A 28,000-nucleotide genomic window follows, 5' to 3' on the forward strand; every position below is an offset into this window, starting at 1 on the left:
CGGTAGACAGGAAAAAGGGAGCGATACAGAGCAGAGCAAACGCAGGGGTAGGCAACCTATGGCACGTGTGCCGAAGGCAGCATGAAAGCTGATTTTCAGTGGCACTCACAGTGCCCAGGTCCTGGCCACCGGTCCGGGGGCTCTGCATTTTAATTTAATTTTAAATGAAGCTTCTTAAACATTTAAAAAACCTTATTTACTTTACATAGAGGGACATATGAATCTTTAGCGCATCTGGTATGTAAATATCTTGCAATGCCGGCTACAAAAGTGGCGTGTGAACACCCATTCTCACTTTCAAGTGACGTGAACAAGAAGCGGGCAGCATTATCTCCTGCAAATTGTAACCAAATTTGTTTGTCTGAGCGACTGTCAGAACAAGAAGTAGGACTGAGAGGACTTGTAGGTTCTAAAGTTTTACATTGTTTTATTTTTGAATGCAGTTATTTTTTGTACATAATTCTACATTTGTAAGTTCAACTTTCACGACAGAGAGATTGCACTACAGTACTTGTATGAGGTGAATTGAAATATACTATTTCTTTTGTTTTTTGCAGGGCAAATATTTGTAATCAAAAATAACTATTAAGTGAGCATTGTACACTTTGTATTGTGTTGTAATTGAAATCAATATATTTGAAAATGGAGACAACATCCACAAATATTTAAATAAATCGTATTCTATTATTGTTTAACAGTGCGATGAATCGCCATTAATTTTTTTAATCACAGGACAGCCCTGGTTCCTGCACAAGTGATTGCCGAGCGGCGCGGGAACGTTTCCTACGACGGGGGAAGAAACAAAGCAGTTCTGTCACGGAACCTTTGGCAGAGAATTGGCGAGTGCTTCCAGGAAATTTTCCTAGAGATCTCTCTGAAGGATTCCCGTGAAATCTCAGGGTGCTTTAACACGCTGTTGTGACTGTCAAGGCTGCTTCCCCACTTAGAACTTTAGGGTACAAATGTGGGGGCCTGCATGAAAACTTCTAAGCTTAACTACCAGCTTAGATCTGGTCTGCTGCCACCACTCCCAAAGTGCTAATTCCCTTCCCTGGGTAGTCTTGAGAGACTCTCCACCAAATCCCTGGTGAATACAGATCCAAACCCCTTGGATCTTAAAACAAGGAGAAATTAACCATCCCCCTCCTTTCTCCCACCAACTCCTGGTGGATCAAGATCCAACCCCCTTGGATCTAAAAACAAGGAAAAATCAATCAGGTTCTTAAAAAGAAGGCTTTTAATTAAAGAAAAAGGTAAAAATCATCTCTGTAAAATCAGGATGGAAAAATAACTTTACAGGGTAATCAAACTTAAAGAGCTCAGAGGACCCCCCTCTAGCCTTAGGTTCAAAGTACTGCAAACAGAGATAAACACTCTAGTAAAAGGTACATTTACAGGTTGAGAAAACAAAGATAAACTAACACGCCTTGCCTGGCTGTTACTTACAAGTTTGAAATATGAGAGACTTGTTCAGAAAGATTTGGAGAACCTGGATTGATGTTTGGTCCCTCTCAGTCCCAAGAGTGAACAACTTCCCAAAGAGCACAAACAAAAGCCTTCCCCCCACCAAGATTTGAAAGTATCTTGTCCCCTTATTGGTCCTTTGGGTCAGGTGTCAGCCAGGTTACCTGAGCTTCTTAACCCTTTACAGGGAAAAGGATTTTGGAGTCTCTGGCCAGGAGGGATTTTATAGTACTGTACACAGGAGAGCTGTTACCCTTCCCTTTATAGTTATGACAGTGAGGCACTGCTTAGCTGCACAAGGACATGTGGAGCACAGTCAAACACAGCTTGTCTTGCATATTTCTATTCCTTCCTTGACTTCTAGAATATAGAGCAACAGAAACCTGCACCTCATACAACTGAGCAGCAACAGCTCAAAGAGATCACTTACCAGAGCACCCCTCTTCTGCACCATATGGAGCAGAGTGGAAAAGAGGTTCTGACTCACCACTGGGCGACCCTACCGTGTGCTCCATATCGTCCTCCAACTCATCCTCCTTGGCCATGACTATCTTCGCCCAGCACTGCACCGTGTCCTGTTCATTGCTCTTTTCTAACAAGCCACGAGCATTTTGCCCAGAGGTGTCGAAGTGCCTACGGCTGGAACAGCGCTGGCCCTGCCCAGCCGCCTCTCCCCACAGACCCAGCAGAGCCAACCACTCATCTGTGCTTCAAGCGGAAGAGCATTTGTTGCGTGGAGCTGCCATGGTCAGCAGGGCAGATGCGCTGTGAACTCTACACCCCGAGCAAACAGGAAGTGGAATTTTAAAATTTCCCCGGCCTTTAAAGAGGGAGGGACAGATACTTGTATACCTGGATGCAGGGCAGTGGAGTTGAAACTGTTGGTCAGGATGGGCATTGTGGGACACCTGCTGAAGGCCATCAACAGCGACAAAAATCCAGCCTGACGCTTTGTCAATATGACTTTGCTGCAAAAAGCTCTACACCTCTCGTTGAGGTGGTTTTATTTTGTCGGCAAAGCAGGAGAGTTTTGCCAGTGGGAGGAGCATCGTAGTGTGTAAACCTGCACTGTTTGGTCGGCAAAAGGCAGCTTTTGCCGACAAAGCTCTGTAGTGTAGACAAGGTGCAAAGGTAGACAATTGAGCAATACATCACGTAATTGGCTAGCAAGCGTGGGGTGATAATTTCCTCCCATTGGAACGGGCCGCCACCACTGAGGCCTATGATTGGGGTGACATTCACTCCAAGACAATACCGGCATAATTTCCCCATATTTACATTATTCCTTAAATATGACTCATCCACACGTCTTGCAGTGATGACGAGTCCCCATAATTTACAAGCTTTCAGGAGAGGCCTCACGTGCTACCCTTCCTGGACAAATATCATGGAAGTAGTGTATTAGGTGTGGTGAGTTTGTCAGGTCCGAGACAGGAGTCGCTTGTGAAGAACAGTGACCCCTTTGCCAATTGGCACCAGTGGGCTTCTGTCACACACACACACACAGCTACACGGTCACAGGCTGATATAATAGACAGGCCAGGACATCTCCTAGTTAATAAAAACAAAACAATTGAGACAGGAACAATGAGATCCCAAAATGGCAATGGTTGGAACGCTCCATTTCTCTCGGTCTTTGGATTCATGGGTACTATGAGCTGTGGCTACATCTGATGAACCAGGCGATCGGGTAGCTGGCTCAGCCCTCCATACTAGCAGCTTCTTTCCCAGAGGGGCTCAATCTCTCTAAGGCCTGAGGGTTAAATGGCCCTGCTCCACCAGCTGCCCTCCTCAAAAGGAAAAGAGGTGTCAGCTCCTATAACAAGAACTGGTAGCAAAAATATGTAACAGCAAAATTGCATCATGCGCCCACCATCATTCTTAAAAATAAATGGAGACATCCTATGACAGATGTCCTGTCTTTCCTTGGCAAATAAGAGAAGCGGGGAAGTCAGTGACTCTTACAGTCTAACTGGGTAAAAGGTTATACACCTTGTCTCCTTGACTAGTTTTCCTGTTAATAGAAATGGACTTTGAAGCTCATCAAAAGAAGTTCCATTTGAAATACAAAAAATGAAAATCTATACTGGTCCAACATTCTCTTCTAGACTATTTCCCACACACATTCTCCCAGCCTAACCATTGGCGTGAGGTTTTCTATCAGAACTCCTGAGGCAAAAGGGAGTCTATTACATCAAATAAACTTTTCAGGATTAGCCACTGTTCTCCGCATGACTACCAAAACAAAACACAAGACAACTTTCCATTTTCCAATATAATTAAGGGGATCACACCTGGTTAACACGCAGGTAGCCTGATTCCGGGACAAGAAACTTCTCTTCTGGTCAGATCAATTGGTAACCCCTATAACCATAATATACAACTCTCGAAAAAAAGGTAACATATTCAAAGATCACAAAACCTTGTCATACGTGTTAGTTTTCATTTAATCATCACAGTCACTAAGTGAACCTTTGAGTCAAGTTGTGGTTTGAGGTGCCTCCCACTTATGTGAACTCACATATCTCCAGAACTTCTGCCATGTGTGTTGGTGGAAGGGGTCTTCTCTGTGGGAATATTTGCATCGTGAGAAAAAACTCCTTCCTTGTATTTTCACACTTTTTCATCTTTCAAAGTAGGAGGACGTAGAGGAGAAGGGATGCAAATGCACAAAACACAAGAGCAAAACCACACTCTGGTCTACGCTACAGTCCTATATCGGTATAACGGCATTGCTTAGGTGTGTGAAAAATCCACACCCCTGAGCGGCTTAGTTATACTGACCTAACGCTCCATATAGACAGCGCCGTGTGGGCAGGAAAGCGTCTCCTGCTGACATAGCTACCACCGCTTGGGGAGGTGGGGTCACTGAGCAGATGGGAGCGCTATTATTTGAGAGTTTCTTCCTTACAGATGCAGCATTTTAAGTGTAGTAGACAAGCCCTGTGACAAAACCAGAGAATCAGGACTCAACATGCGTGTACCCTGCCGTCTAATATTGGAGCTCGACAAGTTCATACCCTCACTGGTTACTATTATTTCCACTGCATGAAAGTCCTGTTACCCCCTCAGATAGCCAGTCCGGGATCCACGGGGAAGGAATGTCCTCTAAAGAACTCTCTTTCTCTCTCTGCCTTATGAAACTTTGGAGCCAAATAGTGAAGGATGATTGTGCTCAATCTAACCATGGCATCCTTTGGGACTGTAACCAGGGACACTGAGATAGGAAGTGGTGTTCTACAAACATTTTCCTTGGGCTGTTGGTCACCATAGCTACCTTTATTGGGGTGAAAACCAAGAACCAGGTGTGTATTATTTGTACCCCCCTTCTTTCTAAATCCTGGGCCTGGGTTAGGGTAAAGACACGTCTCTGAAGTAGAATCCTTTACCAAACCAGCAGTGTTCGTGCGGAATAGCTTCCCCAAACATGCCCAAATTTTCTTTAACGCGGTGGCACGGGTCTAGGCTAGGAACTAGATACAGACCTGGATCAGAATCTCTGTACGTTACCAGAAGTGACGTTTCTATTCAAAAATGGCTATTTTTCTGCAGCTATTACATTTTATACATATTTGTGGTGCCTACAAAGGATAAATTCAACAAAAAAACACTTGTATTCCTTCCACACACTGCATTGTGAAGGGCGGCATTTCCCATATCATAGGATTAGCTAGGAGAGATCTTCTGTAGAGCCTGGGTTACAAATGCTCTGGGTACTGAATACAGGGGCATTTTGCCTAGCTCCAACTCACTTACGGTGGAATTCTCTCCCCAGATCATCTGAGACGATATTGACTTAAACAATGTGATCATCTGCACTTCCTTCAGTTCAGTCTGCTGGTGGTCACCATTTCCGAGTGGAGATTTTAAATCACTGCTGTTTCTTTGTTAGCATGACCAGTAAATTGGAGAGTTCTCTCCTGTTGACAGAACTGCACTTGAACTTTCTCCATGTCATCATGGAGGGGTGGGGAAAAAGCAACGCTGAAGTGAGAAGTAATGACTTTAGCAAATGGTCATTTGTCTCAAAGACTCCAATAAATGAGAGCTATATCCTGTCAAACTAAACTAATATCCAGTTGGGCGACCAAACATTCTTCAGGAGAGATAGAAACCCACATCATAGAGACACAGAATACATGACAATAAAAGTGTCAAGGGAAAAATCCAGAGCAGGTTACATCTAATAATCAAGACAAGATTCTCCCAGGACATTCTCCTCTGATCCATTCAAACCCGCTTCATTAAGTACTGTCTCATTTTTTGAGTTAAATTATATACAAAAGTTTTAGCATCCTCACAATGGGGGGGAAAAACAGCCAACTTGCCAGAAGTGGCTTTGCCAATTGATGGAACCTGGGATTTAAACTCCAAATGATCACAATGTGTTTGAGATCCATTTGAATTCCCCTTCCAGGTCTTTGACACTTTCCTCTCCAGTCACAGTGACTCCGATATAGGATTAAAGAAGTCAAAGCGTCATCTCCAAACACAAACACTGCATCACATGACTCTCTGAGAGGTTGAGGGACTGAATGTGATGAAGATAAACTCTGCCTGGCTCAGACAGGAGGTAACAGTTCTGCAGTGATGGGGAAGGAAGGAATCTCTGTGAGTCACCCCATCTCCTTCCTGTGTCGCAGAGGCTGAAATGACACTTTTCCCCCTGCACCGCCTGCTTTTCACCATATTTAAATATATTTAAAATGAAAATAAAAACAATGTCCAAAAATAACTGCTCTTCAGCACAACCCAGAGCAATCTGTGTCATTGGAGACTCTAACAGTACCTTTGCAATAGGAGGAACGGTATAAATGTGATGCTCCCTGGTTCCTGGAAGGAGGGACGCACTCCCATTACTCATGGGACAATGGAGTTGATAGAAAAGACAATTGGAACCACCTCAAAACACGGCAAACGGCAAAAAGCAAAAATGGGCAACTCATCTGGACAAGCTGAGGGATAACAGTGATGCAAATGGTTCAAACAGCCTTAAAGGTTACTACGTGGGAATTAGCACAAGAAAAAAATTTTTCCGTAGCCCTAAAGTTTTTTATGGCGTTTCTCTCCCTTGCAGATTCTCTGATGAGAGATAAAGGCGGAGCTCCGAGTGAAGGTTTTCCCACACTCACAGCATTTGTAGGGTTTGTCTCCTGCGTGGATTCTCCGATGTTTAAGAAGGGCCGAGCTCTCCGTGAAGCTTTTCCCGCACTCACATTGATAGAGCCTTTCTGCTGTGTGGATTCTCTGATGCGTTATAAGGTTTGAGCTGTGAGTGAATCTTTTCCCGCACTCACTGCATTCGTAGGGTTTTTCACCTGTGTGAATTCTCTGATGTGTAATGAGGTTTGAGCTCCGAGTGAAAGTTTTCCCGCACTCAAAGCATACGTAGGGTCTCTCTCCGGTGTGGATTCGCTGATGATTGAGAAAGGCGGAGCGGTCAGTGAAATTTGTCCCACACTCACAGCATTCATAGGGTCTCTCTCCCTTGTGCATTCTCTGATGTGTAGCAAGTTCTGAGCTCTGAGTGAAGCTTTTCCCACACTCGCAACATTGGTATGGCCTTTCCCCTGTGTGGATTCTCTGATGCTGAATAAGGTTTGAACTGGCTGTGAAGCTTTTCCCGCACTCACAGCATTCATAGGGTTTCTCACCTGTGTGGATTCTCTGATGCGTAATCAGGTGTGACCGTCGAATGAAGCTTTTCCCGCACTCACAGCATACATAGGGTCTCTCCCCCGTATGGATTCTCTGATGTGTAGTAAGGTCTGAGCTCTGAGTGAAACTTTTCCCACACTCGCTGCATTCATAGGGCCTCTCCCCTGTGTGGATCCTCTGATGCTGAATAAGGTTTGAGCTGGCTGTGAAGCTTTTCCCGCACTCACAGCATTCATAGGGCCTCTCTCCTGTGTGGATTCTTTTATGCGTAATCAGGTGTGACCGTCGAATGAAGCTTTTCTTACACTCACGGCATTCATAGGGTCTCTCCCCCGTATGGATTCTCTGATGGGTAGTAAGGTCTGAGCTCTGAGTGAAGTTTTTCCCACACTCGCCACACTCATAAGGTTTCTCACCTGTGTGGATTTTGTGATGTGCAATGAGGTTTGAGTTCGGAGTGAATGTTTTCCCACCCTCACGGTACTCATAGCGTTTCGCACTGGTGTGGATTCTCTGATGCGCAATAAGGTGAGAGTGCCAAATGAAGGTTTTCCCACACTCACAGCATTCAAAGGGTCTCTCTGCTCTGTGTGTTCTCCGATGTTTAGTAAGGGTTGAGCAGTGACTAAAGTTTTTCCCACACTCGGGGCATGTATTTTTTTTCGTTCTCCTGAGGATTTTCTGCTGGGCTGTGGTTTCCTTGAGGTCCTTGTCAGTTCCCTGAGAGCAAATGAATTTATCCAATTTCTCCCCTGGCTGGTTTCCCTGCTCTCTCTCTGGTTTGTGCTGAATCTCACAGGATTGTCCCTCCTCATGACTCCTGGACACATCCCCTTCGGATCTTTGCGATAATGCTCCGTGTGATTCCACTTGCGCAGCATCTTCCTGCTGAGACTTTTGCACCTCATTCTCACTCACCGTCGCCTCACCTGCTGGGACAGAGAGAGAAACCTCAAACAGGGATGGAAAAGGGAAGAGCAAACCAAAACAAGTGCTGGAGAGATGTCAAATAAAAACCAGGAACTGAATTCCCCCCAAACTCTTCCCCCAAAGGGAATCAATTCGGCCTTCACATCCCATCTAAATACTCAGTGGGAAGGGAAGAAGCTACTGACAGATGACAGTTAGGAGCTGTAGGAAGCCATGAGCTATATCTTCCCTGGGGATACGACACCTGCTGGGGACAATCCTGAACCCAGAGACCTCCCAAGGTCTTTGTAGAGGATCCCAAATGTTTCCTTCAGGCACTTTCAGACTCTGAGTAGGTTTCACGTTTCCTCACCTGTGCAGGGAAGTCTTAGGATCTCTTTTTCCCCTGAACCCTGGAGGTCTGGGACCCACGGCTCTGCCCCCTGTTCCAGCTGGGAGATCACATCAGGTCTGGAAACGGGAAACCCTGCTCAGATGAAAGAAAACAAATGAGATCAGGTGAATTCCTAAGATGCTGTCATTAATTTTTTTTTATTAATTAAGCCCCAGTCCTTAGTAACCAATAAAATCCAGATCCAGCTCCCCAGGTCCTCAAAGGTGCAGAACACTTTGCTTATGAGGGACATATCTGCTGGGAACACGCACAGACTAAAGGCCTAGAACACATGACCTACGGGGGAAGATTGAAAAAAAATGGGTTTGTTTAGTCTGGAGAAGAGAAGACTGAGTGGAGACATAACAGTTTTCAAGTACATAAAAGGTTGTTAGATAATAAGCCAGAAAATATCATATTGCTGCTATATAAATCCATGGTATGCCCACATCTTGAATATTGTGTGCAGTTCTGATTGCCCCATCTCAAAAAAGATATATTGGAATTGGAAAAGGTTATGATAGAGGTCTATAAAATCATGACTGGTGTGGAGAAAGTAAATAAGGAAATGTTATTTATTCCTTCTCATAACACAAGAACTAGGAGTTACCAAATGAAATTAATAGGCAGCAAGTTTAAAACAAACAAAAAAGTATTTTTTCCACACAACACACAGTCAACCTGTGGAACTCCTTGCCAGAGGATGTTGTGAAGGCCAAGAATATAACAGGGCTCAAAAAAGAACTAGATAAGTTCATGGAGGACAGGTCCATCAATGGCTATTAGCCAGGATGGGCAGGGATGGTGTTCCTGGCCTCAGTTTGCCAGAAGCTCTAAATGGGTGACAGGGGATGGATCACTTGATGATTCCCTGTTATGTTCATTCCCTCTGGGGCACCTGGCATTGGCCGCTGTCAGAAGACAGGATACTGGGCTAGAGGGACCTTTGGTCTGACATAGTATGGCTGTTCTTATGTTACAAAGAGGAGGGAGAAAAAATTGTTCTCCTTAACTACTGAGGAGAGGACAAGTTGCAGCAAAGGAGGTTCAGGTTGGACATTAGAAAAAACTTCCTAGCTGTCAGAGTGGTTAAGCACTGGAGTAAATTGCCCTGGGAGGTGGTGGAATCTCCATCACTGGAGATTTTTAAGAGCAGGTTGGACAAACACCTGTCAGGGAAGGTCTAGATAATACTTAGTCCTGCCATGAGTGCAGGGGACTGGACTAGATGACCTCTCGAGGTCCCTTCCAGTTGTATGATTCTGTGATCAGCCTCCAAGTGACCAATGGTTTGCCCCTGTCAGTTAGCAAGTATTGTAAGTGCATGTTACTTGCTCAGGTGACCCTGGACTCCATTTTGTGCCTGTAATTTTCTCCATACTTAGACTGAGGGACAGTAGAATCCCATCCACACGGGAGAGGGGATAAAAGACTATGGAAACATCTCCATTTCCTGTTTCATTTCTTGGACTGGATTTCTAACAAGGAAGCTTCAAACAAGGACCAATGACCCCCAAGTTGTTTGGGTAATTTCCAGAGAAGTCTTTTGCAAGCTAGCAGTATTAAAAGACTGGAAACCGTATGATTATTGGGTAAGATCTGAATTATATACTGAGCTGGCGATGTGGCTGATCTTTTGAGATCAGAAGAACCCTTTGATGACAGTGGTTTCCAGTATTCACTAATCATAACGTCTAGGGTCTGGGGGGTGAAATAAATGCTGAGAGGCTTAAGGAGATTGCATTTTTGACGACTGTGTGGTGAGACAGACATTTACTTTTGTTACTGCCTTGGTACATCTAAGGGTAGAATAACCACCCGCTTGGTGAGGAGTCTGCCCTATTTCTCAGCAGTTTGTCCTGAATCTGGTATTCTCATCTGGAACCCACTGAGTCATGGTGACAACAGGATCTCAACAGTATTAGATGTCAGGATAGCACCTATTGCAGAATTAGGGAATCTAGTGTGTCCAGTGTAATGGGAGGGAGTATTAAAATCTCTGGGTGTGGAGAACACTGGGAAATTAGCCACTATAATTCAGGAGAAACAGACTCTAATTCCTCTGGACAAGCAGAATGTGAAAAATAAGCATCAGGCCAGGTGACGTCAGGCATGATGGAGCCCAAGATCTAAGGAGCCTGCAGAGAATGAGATTGTGGCTATTGCAGATGGGGTTGGGGGAGCAGGACTCTCAAGATGTTTCACTACCAACCTAGGCCATTTTCACATCCTGGGGGCTGTGGAAGCAGAGAAAGAACTGACAGGAAGGGGATGCAATGCATGACAGTTCGTTAGCAAGAGTTAGGCTAACTGTAACCCTAATAACGCGAGATTTGTAGAAGCGAGGAATGTGTGAGGCAAGTGGGAAAGAACTGTGTGAGAAGTTGCTGCGACCTTGTGTAGATAATATGGAATGTAGACTAAGAGTCTACATTAGTGAGCAAAACAAGATATCAGAATGACCTATGTATAAACAAAATGCAACTGTTGCTCATTATTGTCTGTAACAAAAGGTATAAATGCTTGCTGTAATTGTTTACCTGTTGAGAGACCTGCTTAGCTCTCTCCCTCTGCGCAATTGTGAGAGTTAATAAAGCATCTGACTTGCTGTACCTAAACAAATAGTGAGAACTCTGTTTTTCTCCGACAGGGCAAACCAGACCCGTGAGGAGTTGTGTCGTCTGTAATCCTGGGGGAGTTTCAATGTTCTGCTGCTGGAGCTCCCTTGTCTGGATACCCCCAGCCAGCATTCAAGGACACACTGAGTGTCTGTGTGATAAGTAACCCTGGACCAGCAGCTCTGAGACCAGCAGCCTGCTTCTTACACCCCAGGCACACTCTGGATTCTACCAGCCTTGAATACACTTGGCAAGAGTCAGCAACAGCTGAATTTTCCCAAAACCATGTGCTCTGCAATGGCTACTTTTTCCTGAACTGTTCAGAGGAATAATAAGGATTCTTTGCTGATCAAGAGAGACAAATGGTACAACTTACTACTTTAACTAGAGTTAACTATCAACATAAGAAACTACGAACGGCCCTACTGGGTCAGACCAAAGGTCCATCTAGCCCAGTATCCTGTCTTCTGACAGTGGCCAATGCCAGGTACCCCAGAGGGAATGAACAGAACAGGGAATTATCAAGTGATCCATCCCCTGTCACCCATTCCCAGCTTCTGGGAAACAAACAAAAGGAAATATTTCTTCAAACAACATATAGTCAACCTGTGGAACTCCTTGCCAGAGGATGTTGTGAAGACCAAGACTATAACAGGATTTAAAAAAAGAACATGATAAATTCAAGGAGGATAGGTCCATCAATGGCTATTAGTCAGGATGGGCAGGGATGTTGTCTCTCACTTCTGTTAGCCAGAAGCTGGGAATGGGTGACAGGGGATGGATCACTTGATGAAAACCTGTCTGTTCATTCCCTCTGGAGCACCTGGCATTGGAAGACAGGACACTGGGCTAGATGGACCTTTGGTCTGACCCAGTCTGGCCGCTCTTATGAGACACACCAGGAAGGGGACAGGGTCCCTGATTTTGACACCCACTCCCCTTCCACCCACTGCTCTCAATCACTCTGCCCTCATCCCACTGTCCCTGGAGTACCCTCTCCTTGTGATCTCCCCTCCACTCGCATTGCCCGCAGCCTTCCTCACTACAGGCTCCCCCAAATTTCCCACAGCCCAACCATTTTCCATCTCACCTTCCCACTGCCCCAAGTCGTCTTTGCTTCAAACTCCCAAGAGCTCCTGTTCCCTCCCTCCCATTGCTAGTTCCCCCATTTCTTGCAGCAAACATTACCCAGCCCCCACCTCCCCTTTACTCCCCCCTCCAACTCCTCGGCATCCCAACTCCTTCCCAGATCTTCCAGCCCTCCACTACCCCCAGACGTCCCAGTGCACAGGAACTCTTCACCCCAAACCTACTCCCCACCAGCCTGCCACTGCCTGGACACTCTCCTACTCTCTCTCCCACTGCTTGGGCCTGCCAATGATTGTTATTTGTATTACTGTAATGCTCATATTCTCAGTCGTTGGCCAGGATCCTGTTAGTACCGGTTATTAAATATTAATACTTTTAGTTCAACAAAGAGTCTCTCTGAATTCTAAGGCCCAGAACACCGGCCCTTGACTGATAAGTGACCCAATTCAGGAATGTTCTCTATTATGCTATATTTTAACCATCTCGAACACCTTCCATGTCTATACAACTGCAGATCTGCTTGGAAACCCTCTCTTTAACATAGATCTATAATGCTGGCATAAGCACATATAGACTTGGGAAACTAATTAGGGATGAATGTTACAGCAGATGTTCCCTGTTGGGGAATCAACAGGGAAGAATGACTGTGGGGTAAGAAGGACCCACAGAGAGATTATCTTGAAGAATTGTTAGTTCTCCCAGCTGTAAATAATCATGCCTTCACATAAATCAGGTAAACGGAGAATGTACAGAAATGACACCAAAACACATGTTTCTGGGAGAATATTCTTGGCAATGAGGTTTCCTTTATCTGAAACCCTATGCCATTATATTGATATGGGAACTTAGTTGAGGGAATGAACACTGCGCATCCCCTCCAGATACAGGAGACACACAGATCCCGCTTCATCTGACAACAAAGGGTGGTAATGTACCTATTTCTGTCTGTGCTCTGTATGGTGCTGTACTAATCTCCGATTGATGATCTTACATTAAATAATTCCAAGTGAGCCGGTTATTTTGACAACCTCGAGTCATTAACTCGGACACGCAACAATCCCACGGGGCTGGAGATTCTACAGACACAGACCAAAAAGACGCCCCCCTTCAGAGCTGGCAATCTAAGACTAAGACAAGAGACAGATGGGCTCAGACAGACAGATGGGGGACGTGGCCCAGTTTGTACGCTGAGCCAACTGCTAATGAAAAGATTGTGAAATCTGCAATAGAGGAAATTTACACACGCACACAAAAAAGCGGCAGAATCCTATTTATGAGTGATGATAATGGCACGTGGGGGTACGTTTCAGGGTATAGAGGAACACCCTGCATCTTCCACCATGGAGGCAAGCTGCCAGCGGGATTTGTCTCACGAAGCATTTCACAGCCAACCCCGGCTGTGAAATGCTGGAAGCATTTTGCAATTGCATTGCTGTACAACACACGAAAGAATCTAGTTCTGTAAGGCTAGGTCCAGGGCTCTCATTGTACTTGAGGTGTAGTTTTCCCCAATACTTCTCCTTGCTATCACTTAAACTTCTAGACTTCATTAAATAAACATTTACTTGTTTTCACTCTAAACACGTCTAAGTGCTGTGTTAGGCAGATCAGTGATGGGAGGTGTAACTGTTAAACTGGAATATCTGTGAATCTGAGAGTACTGAGAGCATCTAATGGAACAGGGGCTGGATTCTCCAGGGAGACTCTCAGAGGGCTCAGCGGTTTGAGTGTGTCTATCGCTTCCCTGTTGAGAATATTTTGAAGTGCTGCAAAATCCACATGCAGACTCTGACGTGGTCTGCTCTTGAAAGTTTTGCCAGGATAGCGCGATTGTTTAGGGCTGTGAAAAATCACTTTCCTTCCTGCTCCCTTCCCTTGCAAATCCAACACAGTTCTGCTGGCAAAAGTTTGAGTGTAGTCAGAGTTAGAGTGGCAAAACGTCCACTACAAAAAATGAAGCAAACTAAATGCCCAGAAACTACTTTACTGCAGAGGTAAGGGCGCCCAGGGCTGTCTCCTGCCTTTCACCATATGGACGGCGGCTAAACTTAAACCTCTGCAAACCAGAAAACTAAGTTCATGTACACGCCACCCCTACAATGCAACCCTTTACTGTGCTCACACCTCCAACCCTGCAGCTGGCAAGAGCCACTGGGAATGCAATGGTGCAAAGGTGAACAAACTACCACAGGAACCGGAGAATTCTCCATCTGTTGAAGTCTTCACGTCAAGACTGGCTGCCTTTCCGAATAGGATTTAGTCAAACACAAGGTGTTCAGCTTAGGACGGCAGTAACTGGATGAAATTCCATTGCCGGTGTTATTGTAACATTCCATACCTTGGGGGAGCACCCTGAACCCCCCATATTCCTCATTTATATATAATTGTGATCTTGCATAGAAAGCCTGCCTTGTAAGGTATCCGGGGAAAGGTTATGATCTGCTGAAAGCCATTGTTCTATCTAAATAGGTATGTCATTAGTGCATATGAAGTTATGAGAATTGGGTTGTAGGATTGTCACTAAAACATGCTGTGGATTTGGGAGGTGCCCAAATACTAGCTCTCCAGAGACAATGATAAGGGAGGTAACCAACACCCAGGTGGGTGCTGAACAGACATCACCAGCCATTGTCCAGCAAGGGAGCTACAATGCAATGACTCACCTGCATGAGGCCACACCAGGGGAATTGCTAAACCTCGCCTGGTGACTCAGTAATGCCCCCCAGACATGCCTGGATGTGTGTTCTCCAAGCACATGGGACTAAGGGTATAAAACAGAACATGGGGGCCCCAGGCTTGGCCTGTCTCCTGCCCCCACCTGTGCTGAAAACAACAAGGACACTGAAGACTTGAGACGCCAACAGAAGATACTGGCCCAGATTTCAAGGGTGAAAGGACTGCAATATCTGGGGGGTGGGGGTGGGAACTGCTTAATCTAGATGTTGCCCAGTCTAATAGGGTAGAGAGTTTAGACTGCGCGCTTATATTTTATTTTATTTTGGTAACTAACTCTGACTTTTTGCCTATCATTTATAATCAGTTAAAATCGATAGCCAATACATTTGTTTAACTGTTTATCTTTACCAGTGAGTTTGCCTGAAGCGCCTGGTAATTCTGCTCAGGTTTTACAAAGGCCGGTGTCTGTCCACTTTCCATTGATGAAGAGGGGAACCAATTAATAAATCTGCACTGCTTATCTTGAGCAGTGCAAGGTGGTATATTCCTGAGGTACAAGGTTGGGAGCCGGGGGGATTTGGTTGGTGCCTTTCTCTGTGTGATTCCTGAGTGGCTCTGGGAGCATTCATGCAATCTAGCTGGGTGTGGGGTCTCCACATGCGGTTGTGCTGAGTGATCACAGCGCCTGGAGGGGTTGCTGCTGGTCACTCGTGAGGCATTGTGAGAGACAGCCCAGGCTGGAGAGTTAAGGGGGCAAAGCAGCCGCACAGTGCCAGGCTGCACCCCGGGGGTCTCGTCTCAGTTATACAGGAGATCAGACTAGATAAGCTAAGCCAGCCCTTCTGGCCTTACAAATCTATAATAGATATGAGGAAGGACTAAGAACATGCCATTGTTTGCGTTGTGCTCCACAGACTGGAACACCAGCATTTATCCGCATGCCCTGCAGCTGTGTGCCCTGGGCCAGCTGACGCTGTAATCGGATGGTGGAGGGAGCAGTTGGAGCAGCCTGGCAGAGCTGTGACTGTGGTATGCAGAGAGGTGCAGGTGACCCCTGAGGGACCGAGTCTGCCCCATTTCAGTGCTGAGTGTTGTAGGTTGTGTCACTAAAGGTGCAGAAGGGGGAGTTCTTGCTCTGAGGATTGGCAGCGCTCTGGTGGGATACACACTAGTGGTCTCCAGGGCTCAGTGAGGGGCAAGTGCAGGTAATGACTCTGAAGAAATCCTCACGGTGAGGGTAGGGGAGCGGGATCATTTTGCAAGTCGGAGCTGGTTTGCGTAGAGGAGGATCAGTGTTTCAGTGAAGGCCGGGGGTAAGAAGTTTCTTTTCTTTATGTGGGACCCAAACCCCAGTTTTACCTTAGCAAAGAGAAGATATGTGACATTGTGCTGTACTGCTCCTGTGCTCTGTTCCCAAAGTGTCGTGTAGCAGGGGAGGGCAGAGTGTTAGTGTGTGTGTCACTGGTATGCTGGGGTGATGCTGAAACAGGGCAGAGCACAAGTTGCATTGTAGGGGTGATGTGAACCTTATTTCGTCATTTCCCCTTCTAAGAACCGAGGGGACGGGAATCCTTACCCAGCGAGGTCACATTCTCATAGTTCTCCTGCATGACGTCCCTCTCTTCCCTGGTGAAATACACAGCCACCTCCTCGAAGGTCACCGGTCCCTGAAAGAGCAAGAGCCCAACACTCAGTACCTGCTGCCCTAGTCACAGCCCCACTATTCGTGGGGGAAGAGGAGCCCATCAAATGGAAGCTCTGGGAGGCTCACGGTCAACACAGTCCTATCCCCATCCAGCTCTCTGCTTTCCCATCCAGGAACCACCAGGGTGAGGGGACAGAGAGAGCCCCTTGTCTCTCCCAGCAGATCCATCACATCCCTACTAGCCACAGACTGATACAGGAGGTGGAGCCCCTAGCAGGGTGAGCTCCGGAGAAGGAAGCCCAACACGTTCCTTGTTGTGAGGAGCTGGATATGAGAGGAGAGAGATGTCCCCTTCACCTCACTGGTGGGTGCCCCCTTCATATCTCACAGCAGCCGCTGGTTAGTTGGCTCAGGCTCCAGCACTGGGAGTCTGGTGAGTTTTCCATGCCTGTGATGAGATCTATCTACTCCACATTGGCCATGCTGGGGTTAGCTGTGCATTGCAGGCTGAGGAAACCACACCCCGCTGTCCTGCAAGGCATGCCCAGCCTGGAGACAGGATATAAAGGAAAGCAGCCGAGCTTTGTCGGGCTGGACTGCCCAGGAGGAAGGATGCATATTGCGAGCTTCTCTCCAGGGATCTGTGGGACCCCCTGTCCACAGAGGCCAGGCACACCAAACCCCAGGCGGACACGGGACAATTTGCAGTGACCCAGGAAGGGACTGAGACAGGTAGGAAGAGGCCCAGGGGAAATAGACCCTGAAGTCCAAGTCATAGGACCAAGAAATCAGTCAGCACGTTACAGCTGGATCCCCGCTGACACACACCACTGTTCAGTCCCTGGGCTGGGACCCGGAGGAGCAGGGTGGGCCCGGGTCTCCCTACCTCCTGCGGCTAACCCCACACAGGGGTGGCAGCTCCCCAACTGCTAGGTCACGCTATCCTGTTTTCTGGCCATCAGGGAGACTCTGGCAGCTGAGACGTAAGCTCCCCGCTGACTCTACATGACCAGACACCCCTTCACCAGGTGTATCTACCCCACAACACAGCCCTATGTAGGTGGGTTGTTTCCCCTTCCACAAATTAGGGCATTTCCACTTCTGAACCCTCATGGGTCTGTTTCTAGAATCTAGGCCACTTATTAAAGGAGTCCTCGCAGGTTTGCCACCCCCATCCTCCTCCCTTTCTCCACCCTGTGTATTCCCATGGGAGGTCGGGAAAAGGGCGTTCAGGGTCCACGAAAACAGAAGGAATGTTTGGACAGCCGACTTTGGGGTTCGTGTCTCTGACATGTACATTTTATTGCTGTTATCAGAAAGCGTTTCTAGTCATAAGAAGAATGGTCATTGGCGGTGGCTAGGGAAATGGTTCGCCTGGTAGGGGTGGTTCTGAGTTATGTGATTTGTATGGAGAACATTTATAAAACGGTGATTTTGACAGCGTGCAGTCCTAGGAAGCTTTCTTTGGGCAAGGATCTGCCACCTCAGCTCCCCAGCAGCTAGACGGAAGGAGGCTTTAGTTCCAGGGCCGGTGCAAGGATGTTTCGCGCCATAGGCGAAAGTTCCACCTTGCGCCCCCCCTCAGCCCTGCGGCAGCTTCCCGCCCCCCCCACCCTGAGGCGCACCCCCCGCGGCAGCTCCCCCCCCGGGGAGCCGTGCAGCAGCTCCCCACCCCAGCTCACCTCTGCTCCGCCTCCTCCCCGAGCGCACCGCTCCTGCTCTAATTCTCCTCCCCTCCCAGGCTTGCGGCGCCAAACAGCTGATTGGCGCTGCAAGCCTGGGAGGTGGGAGAAGTGGAGCGGCGACCGCGCGCTCGGGGAGGGGGCGTAGCAGAGATGAGCTGGGGTGGGGAGCTGCTGCACGGCTCCCCAGGCTGGGGGGTGGGGAGCTGCCGCGGGGGGGTGGGGGTGCCTCCAGGTGGGGGGGGGGAAGCTGCCGCAGGGCTCCCCACCCCAGCTCACCTCTGCTACACCCCCTCCCCAAGCACACCATCCCCGCCGGCAATGACAATAATTGCCTGGAGCGGCCGCTGCGCTGGGAGAGGGACTCTGAGCCGCACGTGTCAGCGCGCTGCCGGCAGCCCAGACCGGGAACACTGTAAAAAACAAAATTGGGGGCACCGCTTTTTGGCGCCCCCAAATCTTGGTGCCCTAGGCAACCGCCTAGTTCGCCTTAATGGTAGCACCGGCCCTGTGTAGTTCATTTCACAGCACGATACCCCCAGGCCCTTTCCCTGCAGACAGACACCCCAGATTCCCATGCCGGGAAATTGCTTGATCTCTTTGTTACAGTGTAGACCTGGCCCCACCTGCCAGTCTAAGCTCACAGAGACATTTCTAAGCCTTTCCAGTAACAAAGTCTTTATTAGAAAAGAGCAGAACCAAAGGAATGACTTGGGGAGATTCCCACTGACAATGACAATGTGGCAGCCACACCCCAGCTGGTGGGGATATGGAGTCAGGAACTGGCTTTTCCTCTCTCTGAACCTCATCTTGTCCACAGCAAAGTGACACTGCCCAGGAGTGCTGCAATACCTGTGTCTACGCAGATCAGAGTCCTGGAAATCTCTCTCCCCACTTTTCTCCCACTTCCCTTTCAGTCTCTCTTTCCCCTTCTATCTCCTTTGCCCAGTCCCCTCTCCCTGCCCCTCTGGCTGGGAAAGCCCCATTCCTGGGTTCTTTGCTCCCCCATGGGTGGATTTTCTCCTCACAATTGCAGATGGGAGGAGAAACGAGGAGAGAGTCACTTTCATGCCAGACCCCAGCACTTTCCCTGAGGTCCCTCTCGATTACCTGGAGTCTCTGGCTCAGAATTTAGTATTTACAGGGCCTAGGGCTGCCCTAGGGGGCTAGTACCAGCTGGAGAAAGGACTCAACTTGATGGGAAGAGAAGAAGCTTTAATTAAGGTCACTTCCTCGCAGACCCCCATGGAGCAGCAGCTGCTAAGCCTGGTCTCCCAGATCACAATGGAGGCTGCAGCGTCTGACCCAGGAAGCCAAACCCCAATATCCTGAGCAGAGGGGGACAGAGCGTTTGAGCAGCTTCCCTCCTTTAGCAACAACCAGAGCTCTCTGTGGGGAGCAGCTAATGAACCCACCTCCCCATGGGGACAGGTGCTGATCTCATTGGCCCAACTGTTCATCTGGAGTCACTCCTTGTCTTTCCTTGCCATGACTCCGGATTAACACTGGTCTCAATGACACCAGAAGCACAGTTCAGAAAGGAGGGGGCCAGAATCCTCTTCAGCAGATCACTGTGTGGGACTCCTAACCCCCTTCCCACCTCCCTCACCCCCAGATCTAGGACAAGGACTCAGGGCAAGAATTCTCCCCAGGGCCGCCTAGAGGATTCAGGGGGCCTGGGGTCTTCGGCAGCGGGGGGCCCCCACTGCCGAATTGCCGCCGAAGACCCAGTGCTTCGGCGGCAGGTCCCGGGGCGGAAGGACCCCCCGCCGCGGGTCTTCAGGGCACTTCGGCAGCAGGTCCGGAGCGGAAGGACCCCCACCGCCGAAGACCTGGAGCGGAAGAAGCTCTGGGGGCCTGGGCGCCACGAGAGTTTTCCGGGGGCCCCAGAGTGAGTGAAGGACCCTGCTCCAGGGGCCCCGAAAAACTCTCGTGGGGGCCCCTGCGGGACCCGGGGCAAATTGTCCCACTTGCCCCCCGCCCGGGTGGCCCTGATTCTCCCTACAGAACATGAAGTTTCTGCAGTTGTCCAGAATTGCAGGGGAGAGGAGCAAAATCGGTGGTGGTTTCACCTCACAGTGTTTGATAAGTGGATAGAGATTTATCCTCCCCCCTCCCCTGCCAGCCATTCACAGAGGCAGAGGGAGCCCTGCGGGATGCTTCTATAACAGGAGAAGGGATGGCCTGGAGGGCCAAAATAGGTAAGACATGTCCATGCCCTGTCACTAGAAATAATGGCCACCTGGATCCATCCCAGAGGTGGCTGCATTTTGGCACGGTGGGAAGCAACCCCTCATGGAGGCCATTTGTCATGGGGTTTGGGAAACTTCTGGAGCCACGCTGCACTCAGAGAGACCTCCTCATCCCGTGCCGGCTGGAGCAGAGAAAAGGGTCCAGCCAACTCTCCTGTTACCAGGTGGGGGCCACTAATCCCCAACCAGGGGGAGGCCTCTGCTTTGACGTGTATTAGAGATGTGGCTGATCTCATTCATCGGCAAACATTTTAACAGAGATAAAGGGGGGGACAAATGACTCTCAAAGGAGAGGGGGGAAGATGATGACTGGGCAATTTAACCCCCTGCGACCTCCAGGATGGAGAACGACTCAGGGCAACAGGTTCCCCCCAAGGAAGAAGTTGTTGGGATTTAGGAACGTGGGAAACAAACCCAAAGCTGAGAGGTTTCAGAGTAGCAGCCGTGTTAGTCTGTATCCGCAAAAAGAAGAACAGGAGGACTTGTGGCACCTTAGAGACTAACAAATTTATTAGAGCATAAGCTTTCGTGGACTACAGCCCACTTCTTCGGATATATGCATCCGAAGAAGTGGGCTGTAGTCCACGAAAGCTTATGCTCTAATAAATTTGTTAGTCTCTAAGGTGCCACAAGTCCTCCTCTTCTTCTTTTTCCAAAGCTGAGAGGATTTTTAACTGACATTTCATAATGACATAGACAGAGGCAAAACCTGAGATTTGAGATCAGTGTTCAGAAATGAAAGAGAAAGGCTGGAAATCTGAGGGATTTTGGATCAATTTTTGCAAATTATAGAGAGGAAAGTGGAAAATCAGAGGGATTTTGTATCAGTTGTTGATATGAGGTAAAATCTGAGTGTATTTCACATCAATAGTCGATAAATGAATAGCGAGGAAATGGGAGACATTTGCAAAGATTTTATAGCCATGTTCAAGAATTTGAGAAAAAGGGTAAATCTGAGATTATTCGTATTTTAGAATTAGAGAGACAGGGAAAAATCTCAGGGCGTATTCAATTAGTAATAGAGAACTAGAGAGAACAGGGGTAAAATTTTGGAGTATTTTATATCAATCTTTGAGATTTGCAGAAAAAAAGCAAGTCCCAAACTATGTATTTGATCACATGAGAAGAAAAACACCAGTATCTGAGGGGATTTTATGTCGCTATTAAATAAGGAGAGGGGAAAGGGGGACAGTTTGAAGGGATTTTATGTGACTGTCCAACACAAACAGAAAGTGACGGTTCCCCCCCATTCACACGGGCCGCAGGGAGCCCTGGGGAGGACCAGTTTGAAGGGGGTCAGGGAGGGGGAGCTGGAAGGTCCCTGGATGAGGGAAGAGGGCAGCAGTGCGGGATGGGCAGGTGGCTGGGGGCAGCTGTGTCGGCAGTTTGGGGGATTGTGTAACGGGGTCTGGGCCGTCCCCATGGGGGACGTGTGCTCCCTCCTTCCCCGCCCCGGCAGAGAACAGCCCCCCGCATCCCAGAGGCAGCCAGGTCTCAGGGCTCCCCCAAACAGCCCCCACTGACCCCGACTCAATGCAACAATTTCCCACCGGGACTAGGACAAATCACTGCAGATACAGTGGGTGGGAAAATCTCCCACATCAGAGAGTTTAAATGGACATTTGAGGATTATGGAGAGAACATCAGAAAATCAGGAGAGATGAGAGAGCTGATCATTTGAGGGGAAGGGGGGGGGAAATCGCCACGTGTGAGATAAGGAGAGTGCAAAGGGGCAGAACTAGAGAGAATTTGTATCGGGGGTGAGAGGCAAGTGTCACAAGCAGGGACCGGATCCAATTAACTCACCTCCCCCCCCCAGTTACCCCCCTCATCCCACTGACCTTCCCCGCTGCAATTCCAGTTCCCCCCCACACCACAGGGGACCCTCACCAGGCCCCAGTCTCTGCCTCCCCTCCAGGGTGACCAGACAGCAAGTGTGAAAAATCAGGACGGAGTGGCGGGGTAATAGGAGCCTATGTAAGAAAAGGACCCCAAAATTGGGACTGTCCCTATAAAATCAGGACATCTAGTCACCCAACCGCCCCCCCCCAAATCCCAGCTGTGCCGGGGGCAGCTCTGAAGCTTCTCCCAGGTTCCCGGGGCAGAGAGTCACTTTCCTGCCCGGCCCCAGCGCCCCCCCTGGGTCTCTCACTCCCCGGGGGGCTCCGGCCCGGGGGCTGGTGTGAGCAAAGCCCGGGGCTGCCCGGGGGCAGGTCCCAGCTGGAGAAAGCCCCCCCGGACGTGCATAGAGAGGTTAATGCCAGGCTCGCCCCTAGCAGCAGCTGCCCCGGATCACAAGGGAGGCAGCAGCCGCGTCTGTTCTGTGCCAGGGCCCCCAGCCCTGGGAGCTGTGAGCTCTGTGCCCAGGAATTGGGGGGGGGGGCAGCTGCTGCACCCCCCGGGCTGGAAGCGGTTTCCATCATACCCAGGGGTTACAGTTCGGTTCAGTGGCTCTCAGCCCCCCCCTTGCACAAATCGTTCCAGCCCCCCCTTGCCTCTGGGCTTTGTTCTCCTTCCTCCCGGCACCCACCGCTCCCAGCTGCTCCAGCCCCTTCCTGTGTCTGCAAACACCGCCCCGGCCTTACCGGCGGCCCCTGCCAGCAGTCAAGGGCAATGGGGTGATGCACAGCAGCAGCGGGAGACAGAGGCGCCCTGCACCGGACCAGCCAGCGCCCGGGGCTTGTTGGGGGTGAGAACCCAGGAGTCCCCACACCTTAAGTTGCAGGAGAGAGAGAGAGAGAGAGAGAGACAGGGATGGAGGTGTGGCCTGATGCCCTCTCTGGATCCGCAGCTGATTGGTCCATTCCCCTGCAAGCTGACAGATCCCCAGCCCTGTGGAGGGGGGGTCCATGCCAGACCCTCCCCCCCCCCTCCAGGAATGTGCTACCTTAGTCTCTAAGGTGCCACAAGGCACCTGTTCTTTTTGTGGATACAGACCTACCTGTAGCAGTTACTCATAGGTAAGGGATTGTGAAAAACAGCAATTGTGAAAAACGGCTCGCTGATCTCGCCAGTTCCTACAGCTAGCAGTTTCCTCGCACGCTTGTAAAACAACCCCACAAAACTGCTCCCTGGTGCAATTCGCTGCCAGGAGCAGTGATCGAGACCAAAGGTAGTTCTTATTTGCTGACTCGTCCTCATCTGCTAAAACTCCACAGTGGTGGGGGGCGGCAGCAGGAAGTCTTGGGCTTCCAAACGACCCAGGCTGGTGCACAAGTGCCTCTTAATAGAGGATTGTTTAAAAAAAAAAAAAAAGGAGAGTGAGGTCATTGAAACATTATTTGTGGTGTCTGAGTGGTCTAAAGCACCAGGCGTAGAACTTTATTATCTCCTCACTTGGGTGTTCTGGTCTCTGGATGGAGGCTTGGGTTCAAAATCCCACATCTGAAAAGTGAAATTCTTTCAACCCCCAGCAGAGTGTGCGTAGATGTGGGATCGTTTCAATGCAAGAACTAGCACTAAAAGATGATCAACTTACCACTGAAGTGAAAAATGTTAGAATTAAAAATTCCAAATTAGAAATCACCGTCAAAAACATCGCAAGTGCAATGCTAGAAACACAGCTGTCATTGCTACTACTAGCAAGTACGTACTTACACAGATTTGCGAGGAGGACTTGTTAAAATAGGAATGAAATAGCACAATGCCATGCATCTGCACAATAACAAAGCAAAATGATGAAGTGATAAAAGTAATTCAGGGAGTCCCAGCAGCAGAGAAGACAAATTGGTGAAGTGCTGGGAGATTTTATGCCGTCAGATGCACTGGTAAGGGATTCTCTGTTTCTGAGCGGGGGGGGGGGGGGCGTATGGAAAATAGTTCACTGAATGAAGTCTCCTGCAGCACCTCGGGAGGTGACATCAGACAGAGGAGCTGCGGGGGACTAGCCCTGGTGCCTTTAAGCACCCAGCCCATGCTGAGAGGTGCTGTCTGGGGAGGGGAAATAAAAAAGTCCCTCTGCCTCCCCCCTATTTTTGCAAACACGGGTGTCTCAGGCCACTGGGGTCACTGTTACCCCCTCTGCCCCTGCCTGCGCTGGGGTTTTACCCTCTGCCAGCCCCTCTCCTAACCTTGCTCCAGCTGCTTCACCCCCCTGACGAGTCAATTTCCGCCCCCAGCTCAGACCCGGGCCACCCCCCTGCTCCGATTCGCCCCTTTTTAGCCCCTGTGAAAAGCAGCCCACAGACTGTGATGGCAAGTAAGGGCAGGGAGAAGGGCAGTAGCTACAGCCGAGGTGACTGCGCATGCTCAGTTCCTGTGCGCATGCTCCGTGCACCCCAAGGGGCACACTGCCAGGGGGAGCCGTTTCTCCAGCACACAGCGGCCCCGGGCTGGTGGAGCGTTTCAACGTGGTGCGGGAAAGGGTTAACAATTCCCGCAGCCAGCCCCGCCCCCGCTGCCAACCCACCGCCTCCTACCCCCGCAGCCAGCCCCGCCCCCGCTGCCCCCTGCCCCAGGGCACTGCCCCCCTCTGCCAACCCCCCGCCCCCGCCTTGCACCCCCTGCCGAGTCCGCCTCCCCGCAGCCCGGCGCCCCCGTCCCACTTTGGGATGAGGCAGCACCCGCGCGCCAGGGTTCTGGCCCCGCCCCCAACCCGGGGGCAGCTCCGGCTCCGCCCCCTGCGCGCGGCGCGCTCGCTCCAACCGTCCTAACGGAACCGCCTCGCGCCGGGCCCGCGGGTGCGTCACTTCCGGCTTCTGCTGCCCGGCTCGCACCTCCTTCCCTTCCTCCCGCACTCCCGGTAAGAGCTGGAGCCGGGTCACTGCGGGCCGGGGGTCACCTGCGGGGTGGGGGGGGGTCAGTGCAGGGGGGGGGGGTTAACTGTCTCGGGGCAGCAGGAAATCCCCGGTGGGGGGGTGGGAGGGACCTGTGGGGGGAGAAACTGGAGGTGCGGGGGGGGGGGAGTTAATTGTTTGTGCCACTTGCCCCCCCCGGCGATAATCCCCCCCCCCCCGGGTCACACCCCCGTTACAAACCCCGACCCACGGGGCTCTCCCGGTTCCTGCCCTGGGAGCAAATCCCGAGTCTGGGACCCGCTTTTCTCCGCCAGTCTCACAGGTTGGATCCAAACCTCGAATATCCCCCTCGTCTCCCGGCGTCTGTCCCGGACTGAACGTGCCCCGAGATCCCCCCCCCCCCCCCCCATCGCTCTGATTATCAAATACCAACAATCCCAGATTGACCCTCCCCCCGATTCTCCAACCCGGGTCTCAAATCTGTGCCCATGTCGCCCCCTTGTCTCTCTTCACTATTCGGATACTGATGGGAAACACACTCAGCTTTCATCTCATCTCCACCACTGACATCACTTCCCCCCCATTTGTCACTTTTCTCGAATTTACAAAACTAGACCCACATTCCTCACATTTCCGCCCTTTTCTCTTCCATTGCTGAACATGGATTTAAAATCTCAGGTTTGCCTCTTTCTATGTCATTATCAAACGGCAATTAAAAATCCTGGACTTTAAGAGGGTTAAATTGCACAAGGATCATCTTTTCCCCTCTCCTTTGAGAGTCATTTGTTCCCGCCTTTATCTTTGTTAAAATGTTTGCCGATCAAAGAGACCAGCCACATCTCTAATACACGTCAAAGCCAGAGGCCTCCCCCTGTTTGGGGGATCAGTGGTTCCCAGCTGGTAACAGGAGAGTTGGCTGGACCCTTTTTTCTGCTCCAGCTGGCATGGGATGAGGAGGTCTCTCTGAGTGCAGTGTGGGTCCAGAAGTATCCCAAACCCCATGACAAATGGTCTCTGTGAGGGGTTGCTTCCCACCGTGCTAAGATGCAGCCACCTCTGGGGTGGATCCAGGTGGCCATTATTTGCTAGTGACAGGGCATGGACATATCTTCAATATTTTGGCCTTCCATTCTGTTAAAGATGCACCCCCCAGGGCTCCCTCTGCCTGTGTGAGTGGCCGGCAGAGGCTGGTGATAACTTTCTATCCACTTATCAGACACTGAGAGGTGAAACCACCAGCAGATATTTGCTTCTCTCCCCTCTGGAAAACTGCAGGAACTTCAGGTTCTGTGAGGAAAATTCTTGTCCTGAGTCCTTGTCCTAGATCTGGGGGGGAGGGAGGTGGGAAGGGGGTTAGAGTCCCACACAGTGATCTGCTGAAGAGGATTCTGGCCTCATCCTTTCTGAACTGTGCTTCTGGTGTCATTGAGAGCAGTGTTAATCCGGCGTCACTGCAAGAAAAGACAAGGAGTGACATGAACAATTGTCCCTCTCGGGACGGGGTTTCATTAGCTGATCTTACCACAGGGTTCTGCTTGTTGCTAAAAGAGGGAAGGCGGCTCAAACTGTCTGTCCTGGGTATTAGGATTCAGCTCCCTGGGTCAGAGGCTGCAGCCTCCATTGTGATCTGGGAGAAGAAAAGCCAGTTCCTGACTCCATATCCCCCCAGCTGGGGTGTGCATGGCTGGGGGGTCAGTGTCGGGGTAATCCCCCAAAGTGACTCCTTTGGTTCTGCTCTTTTCTGGGGGCTTAAAACTGTGTGGGCTTTGCCTGGCAGGAGGGGCCAGGTCTACACGGCAATAAAGCGATCAAACATGTTCCCAGCGTGGCAGAATCTGGGTTGTCTGTCTGCAGGGAAAGGGCCTGGGGGAATCGTGATGTGAAATGAACTAAAGTCTGTTCTGAAACCTCCACAACTGCCCTTCTCGCCCTGCCAGGCTGCAGAATGACGCCCATGTCTCTCTCCAGCTCATCCCAGCCTCCCATGGGACAGGGAAGGGAAATGGCTGCAGAGGAGCCAGTCCAGGTAGGGATCATTGGGGGGTTGCTGGTGGGTTCCTGCTGGAGGGAGAGGGGCAGCAAATACACAGGAGGTGGGAAGGTTTGCACAGTCTGGTTCGGAGGTTGGAGCAGGGCAGGAAATACACAGGGTGGGGAAGGGAGGAGGCCAGGGGGTGGAAACCTGCTGGGATCTGTTTAATGAGTGGCTTAGATTCCAGGAACAGACTGTAGTGGTGGTGTAATCGTCCCTCCCCTTCTGGGTCGGAGGGAGGCTGCAGCACCTGCCTCGTCTCAGGGGAATTAGCAGTCCAGGTGTCTGTGTCCCGACCTCCCTAACAGACTAAAACCCCTGTCAGTATCTGGGTTCTGATCCTCAGGCAGGAGCAGGGCCACCCAGGAGTCTGTGGGCTCTAGGCCCTTAGGTGGGGCAGAGCAGTGAACAGTCTAGCACCCTGGCTTTGGCAGGTGAACACTGGCCTATGGTGGGCAGGCTGCCACCCCAGCGGTGGGGGGCCCGGGGCCTACCCGACTCCACCAGTCCCAGCCCAGGGCCTAACAGTGGTGGAGTGATCCGCCTCTGGGTCAGCAGGGAGTCCAGCCGCAGTACACTGACCGCGCTTCACGCTGCCTTGGGCCATTTCCTCCCTCCCCTCCCCTTCCCTCCCCTCGGGGCGTACCTGGGTCAGCGGCGGGCCTGTCTGCCTGGGGTCGGTAGCCAGTGGCAGTCAGGGCAGGTCCCCGGGTTCCTCCGGGAGCAGGGTGTCTCTTGGCTCCAGCAAAGCCGCAGCCTGGAGCTACCAGGATGCATCTGTCTCAGCTCCAGCTGAGTTGGGGGCTGGGCCTTTTATACCTCCAGTTCCCCCGATCCACTGCTGG

The 28,000-nt window shown here is 50.2% G+C and overlaps 2 protein-coding genes across 13 annotated transcripts in view; one reads left to right on the forward strand and one right to left on the reverse strand.

The window, feature by feature from the left end:
• Positions 1 to 403: 403 nt before the first annotated feature.
• On the reverse strand, positions 404 to 27,941 carry LOC101941648 (zinc finger protein OZF-like). Of its 11 annotated transcripts, XM_065569794.1 has the most exons (6): positions 23,985 to 24,787; positions 23,329 to 23,867; positions 22,973 to 23,100; positions 16,385 to 16,475; positions 8,405 to 8,518; positions 404 to 8,054 (listed from the first exon to the last, which is right to left on the reverse strand). In XM_065569794.1, the coding sequence occupies exons 4-6, from the start codon at positions 16,416 to 16,418 to the stop codon at positions 6,508 to 6,510; spliced, it is 1,695 nt and encodes a 564-aa protein (XP_065425866.1). In that variant the 5' UTR covers positions 16,419 to 16,475; positions 22,973 to 23,100; positions 23,329 to 23,867; positions 23,985 to 24,787; the 3' UTR covers positions 404 to 6,507. The 11 variants fall into 11 exon arrangements, with proteins under 11 accessions (XP_065425866.1, XP_065425868.1, XP_065425862.1 ...); XM_065569796.1 differs by lacking the exons at positions 22,973 to 23,100; positions 23,329 to 23,867; positions 23,985 to 24,787 and adding an exon at positions 27,802 to 27,941; XM_065569790.1 differs by lacking the exons at positions 22,973 to 23,100; positions 23,329 to 23,867 and having other exon boundaries at positions 23,985 to 24,789.
• LOC101935438 (zinc finger protein 436-like) overlaps positions 27,026 to 28,000 on the forward strand; it is a 321,486-nt gene continuing 320,511 nt past the window's right edge. The window contains exon 1 of one of the 2 annotated variants that reach the window (XM_065569514.1): positions 27,026 to 27,149. In XM_065569514.1, the coding sequence (XP_065425586.1) occupies positions 27,069 to 27,149 (81 nt within the window). In that variant the 5' untranslated portion in view covers positions 27,026 to 27,068. The remainder of the gene's footprint in view (positions 27,150 to 28,000) is intronic. The other variant, XM_065569512.1, reaches the window with a different exon arrangement.

Source organism: Chrysemys picta, chromosome 16, assembly GCF_011386835.1.
Source record: "Chrysemys picta bellii isolate R12L10 chromosome 16, ASM1138683v2, whole genome shotgun sequence".
Lineage (NCBI taxonomy): Eukaryota > Metazoa > Chordata > Testudines > Emydidae > Chrysemys > Chrysemys picta.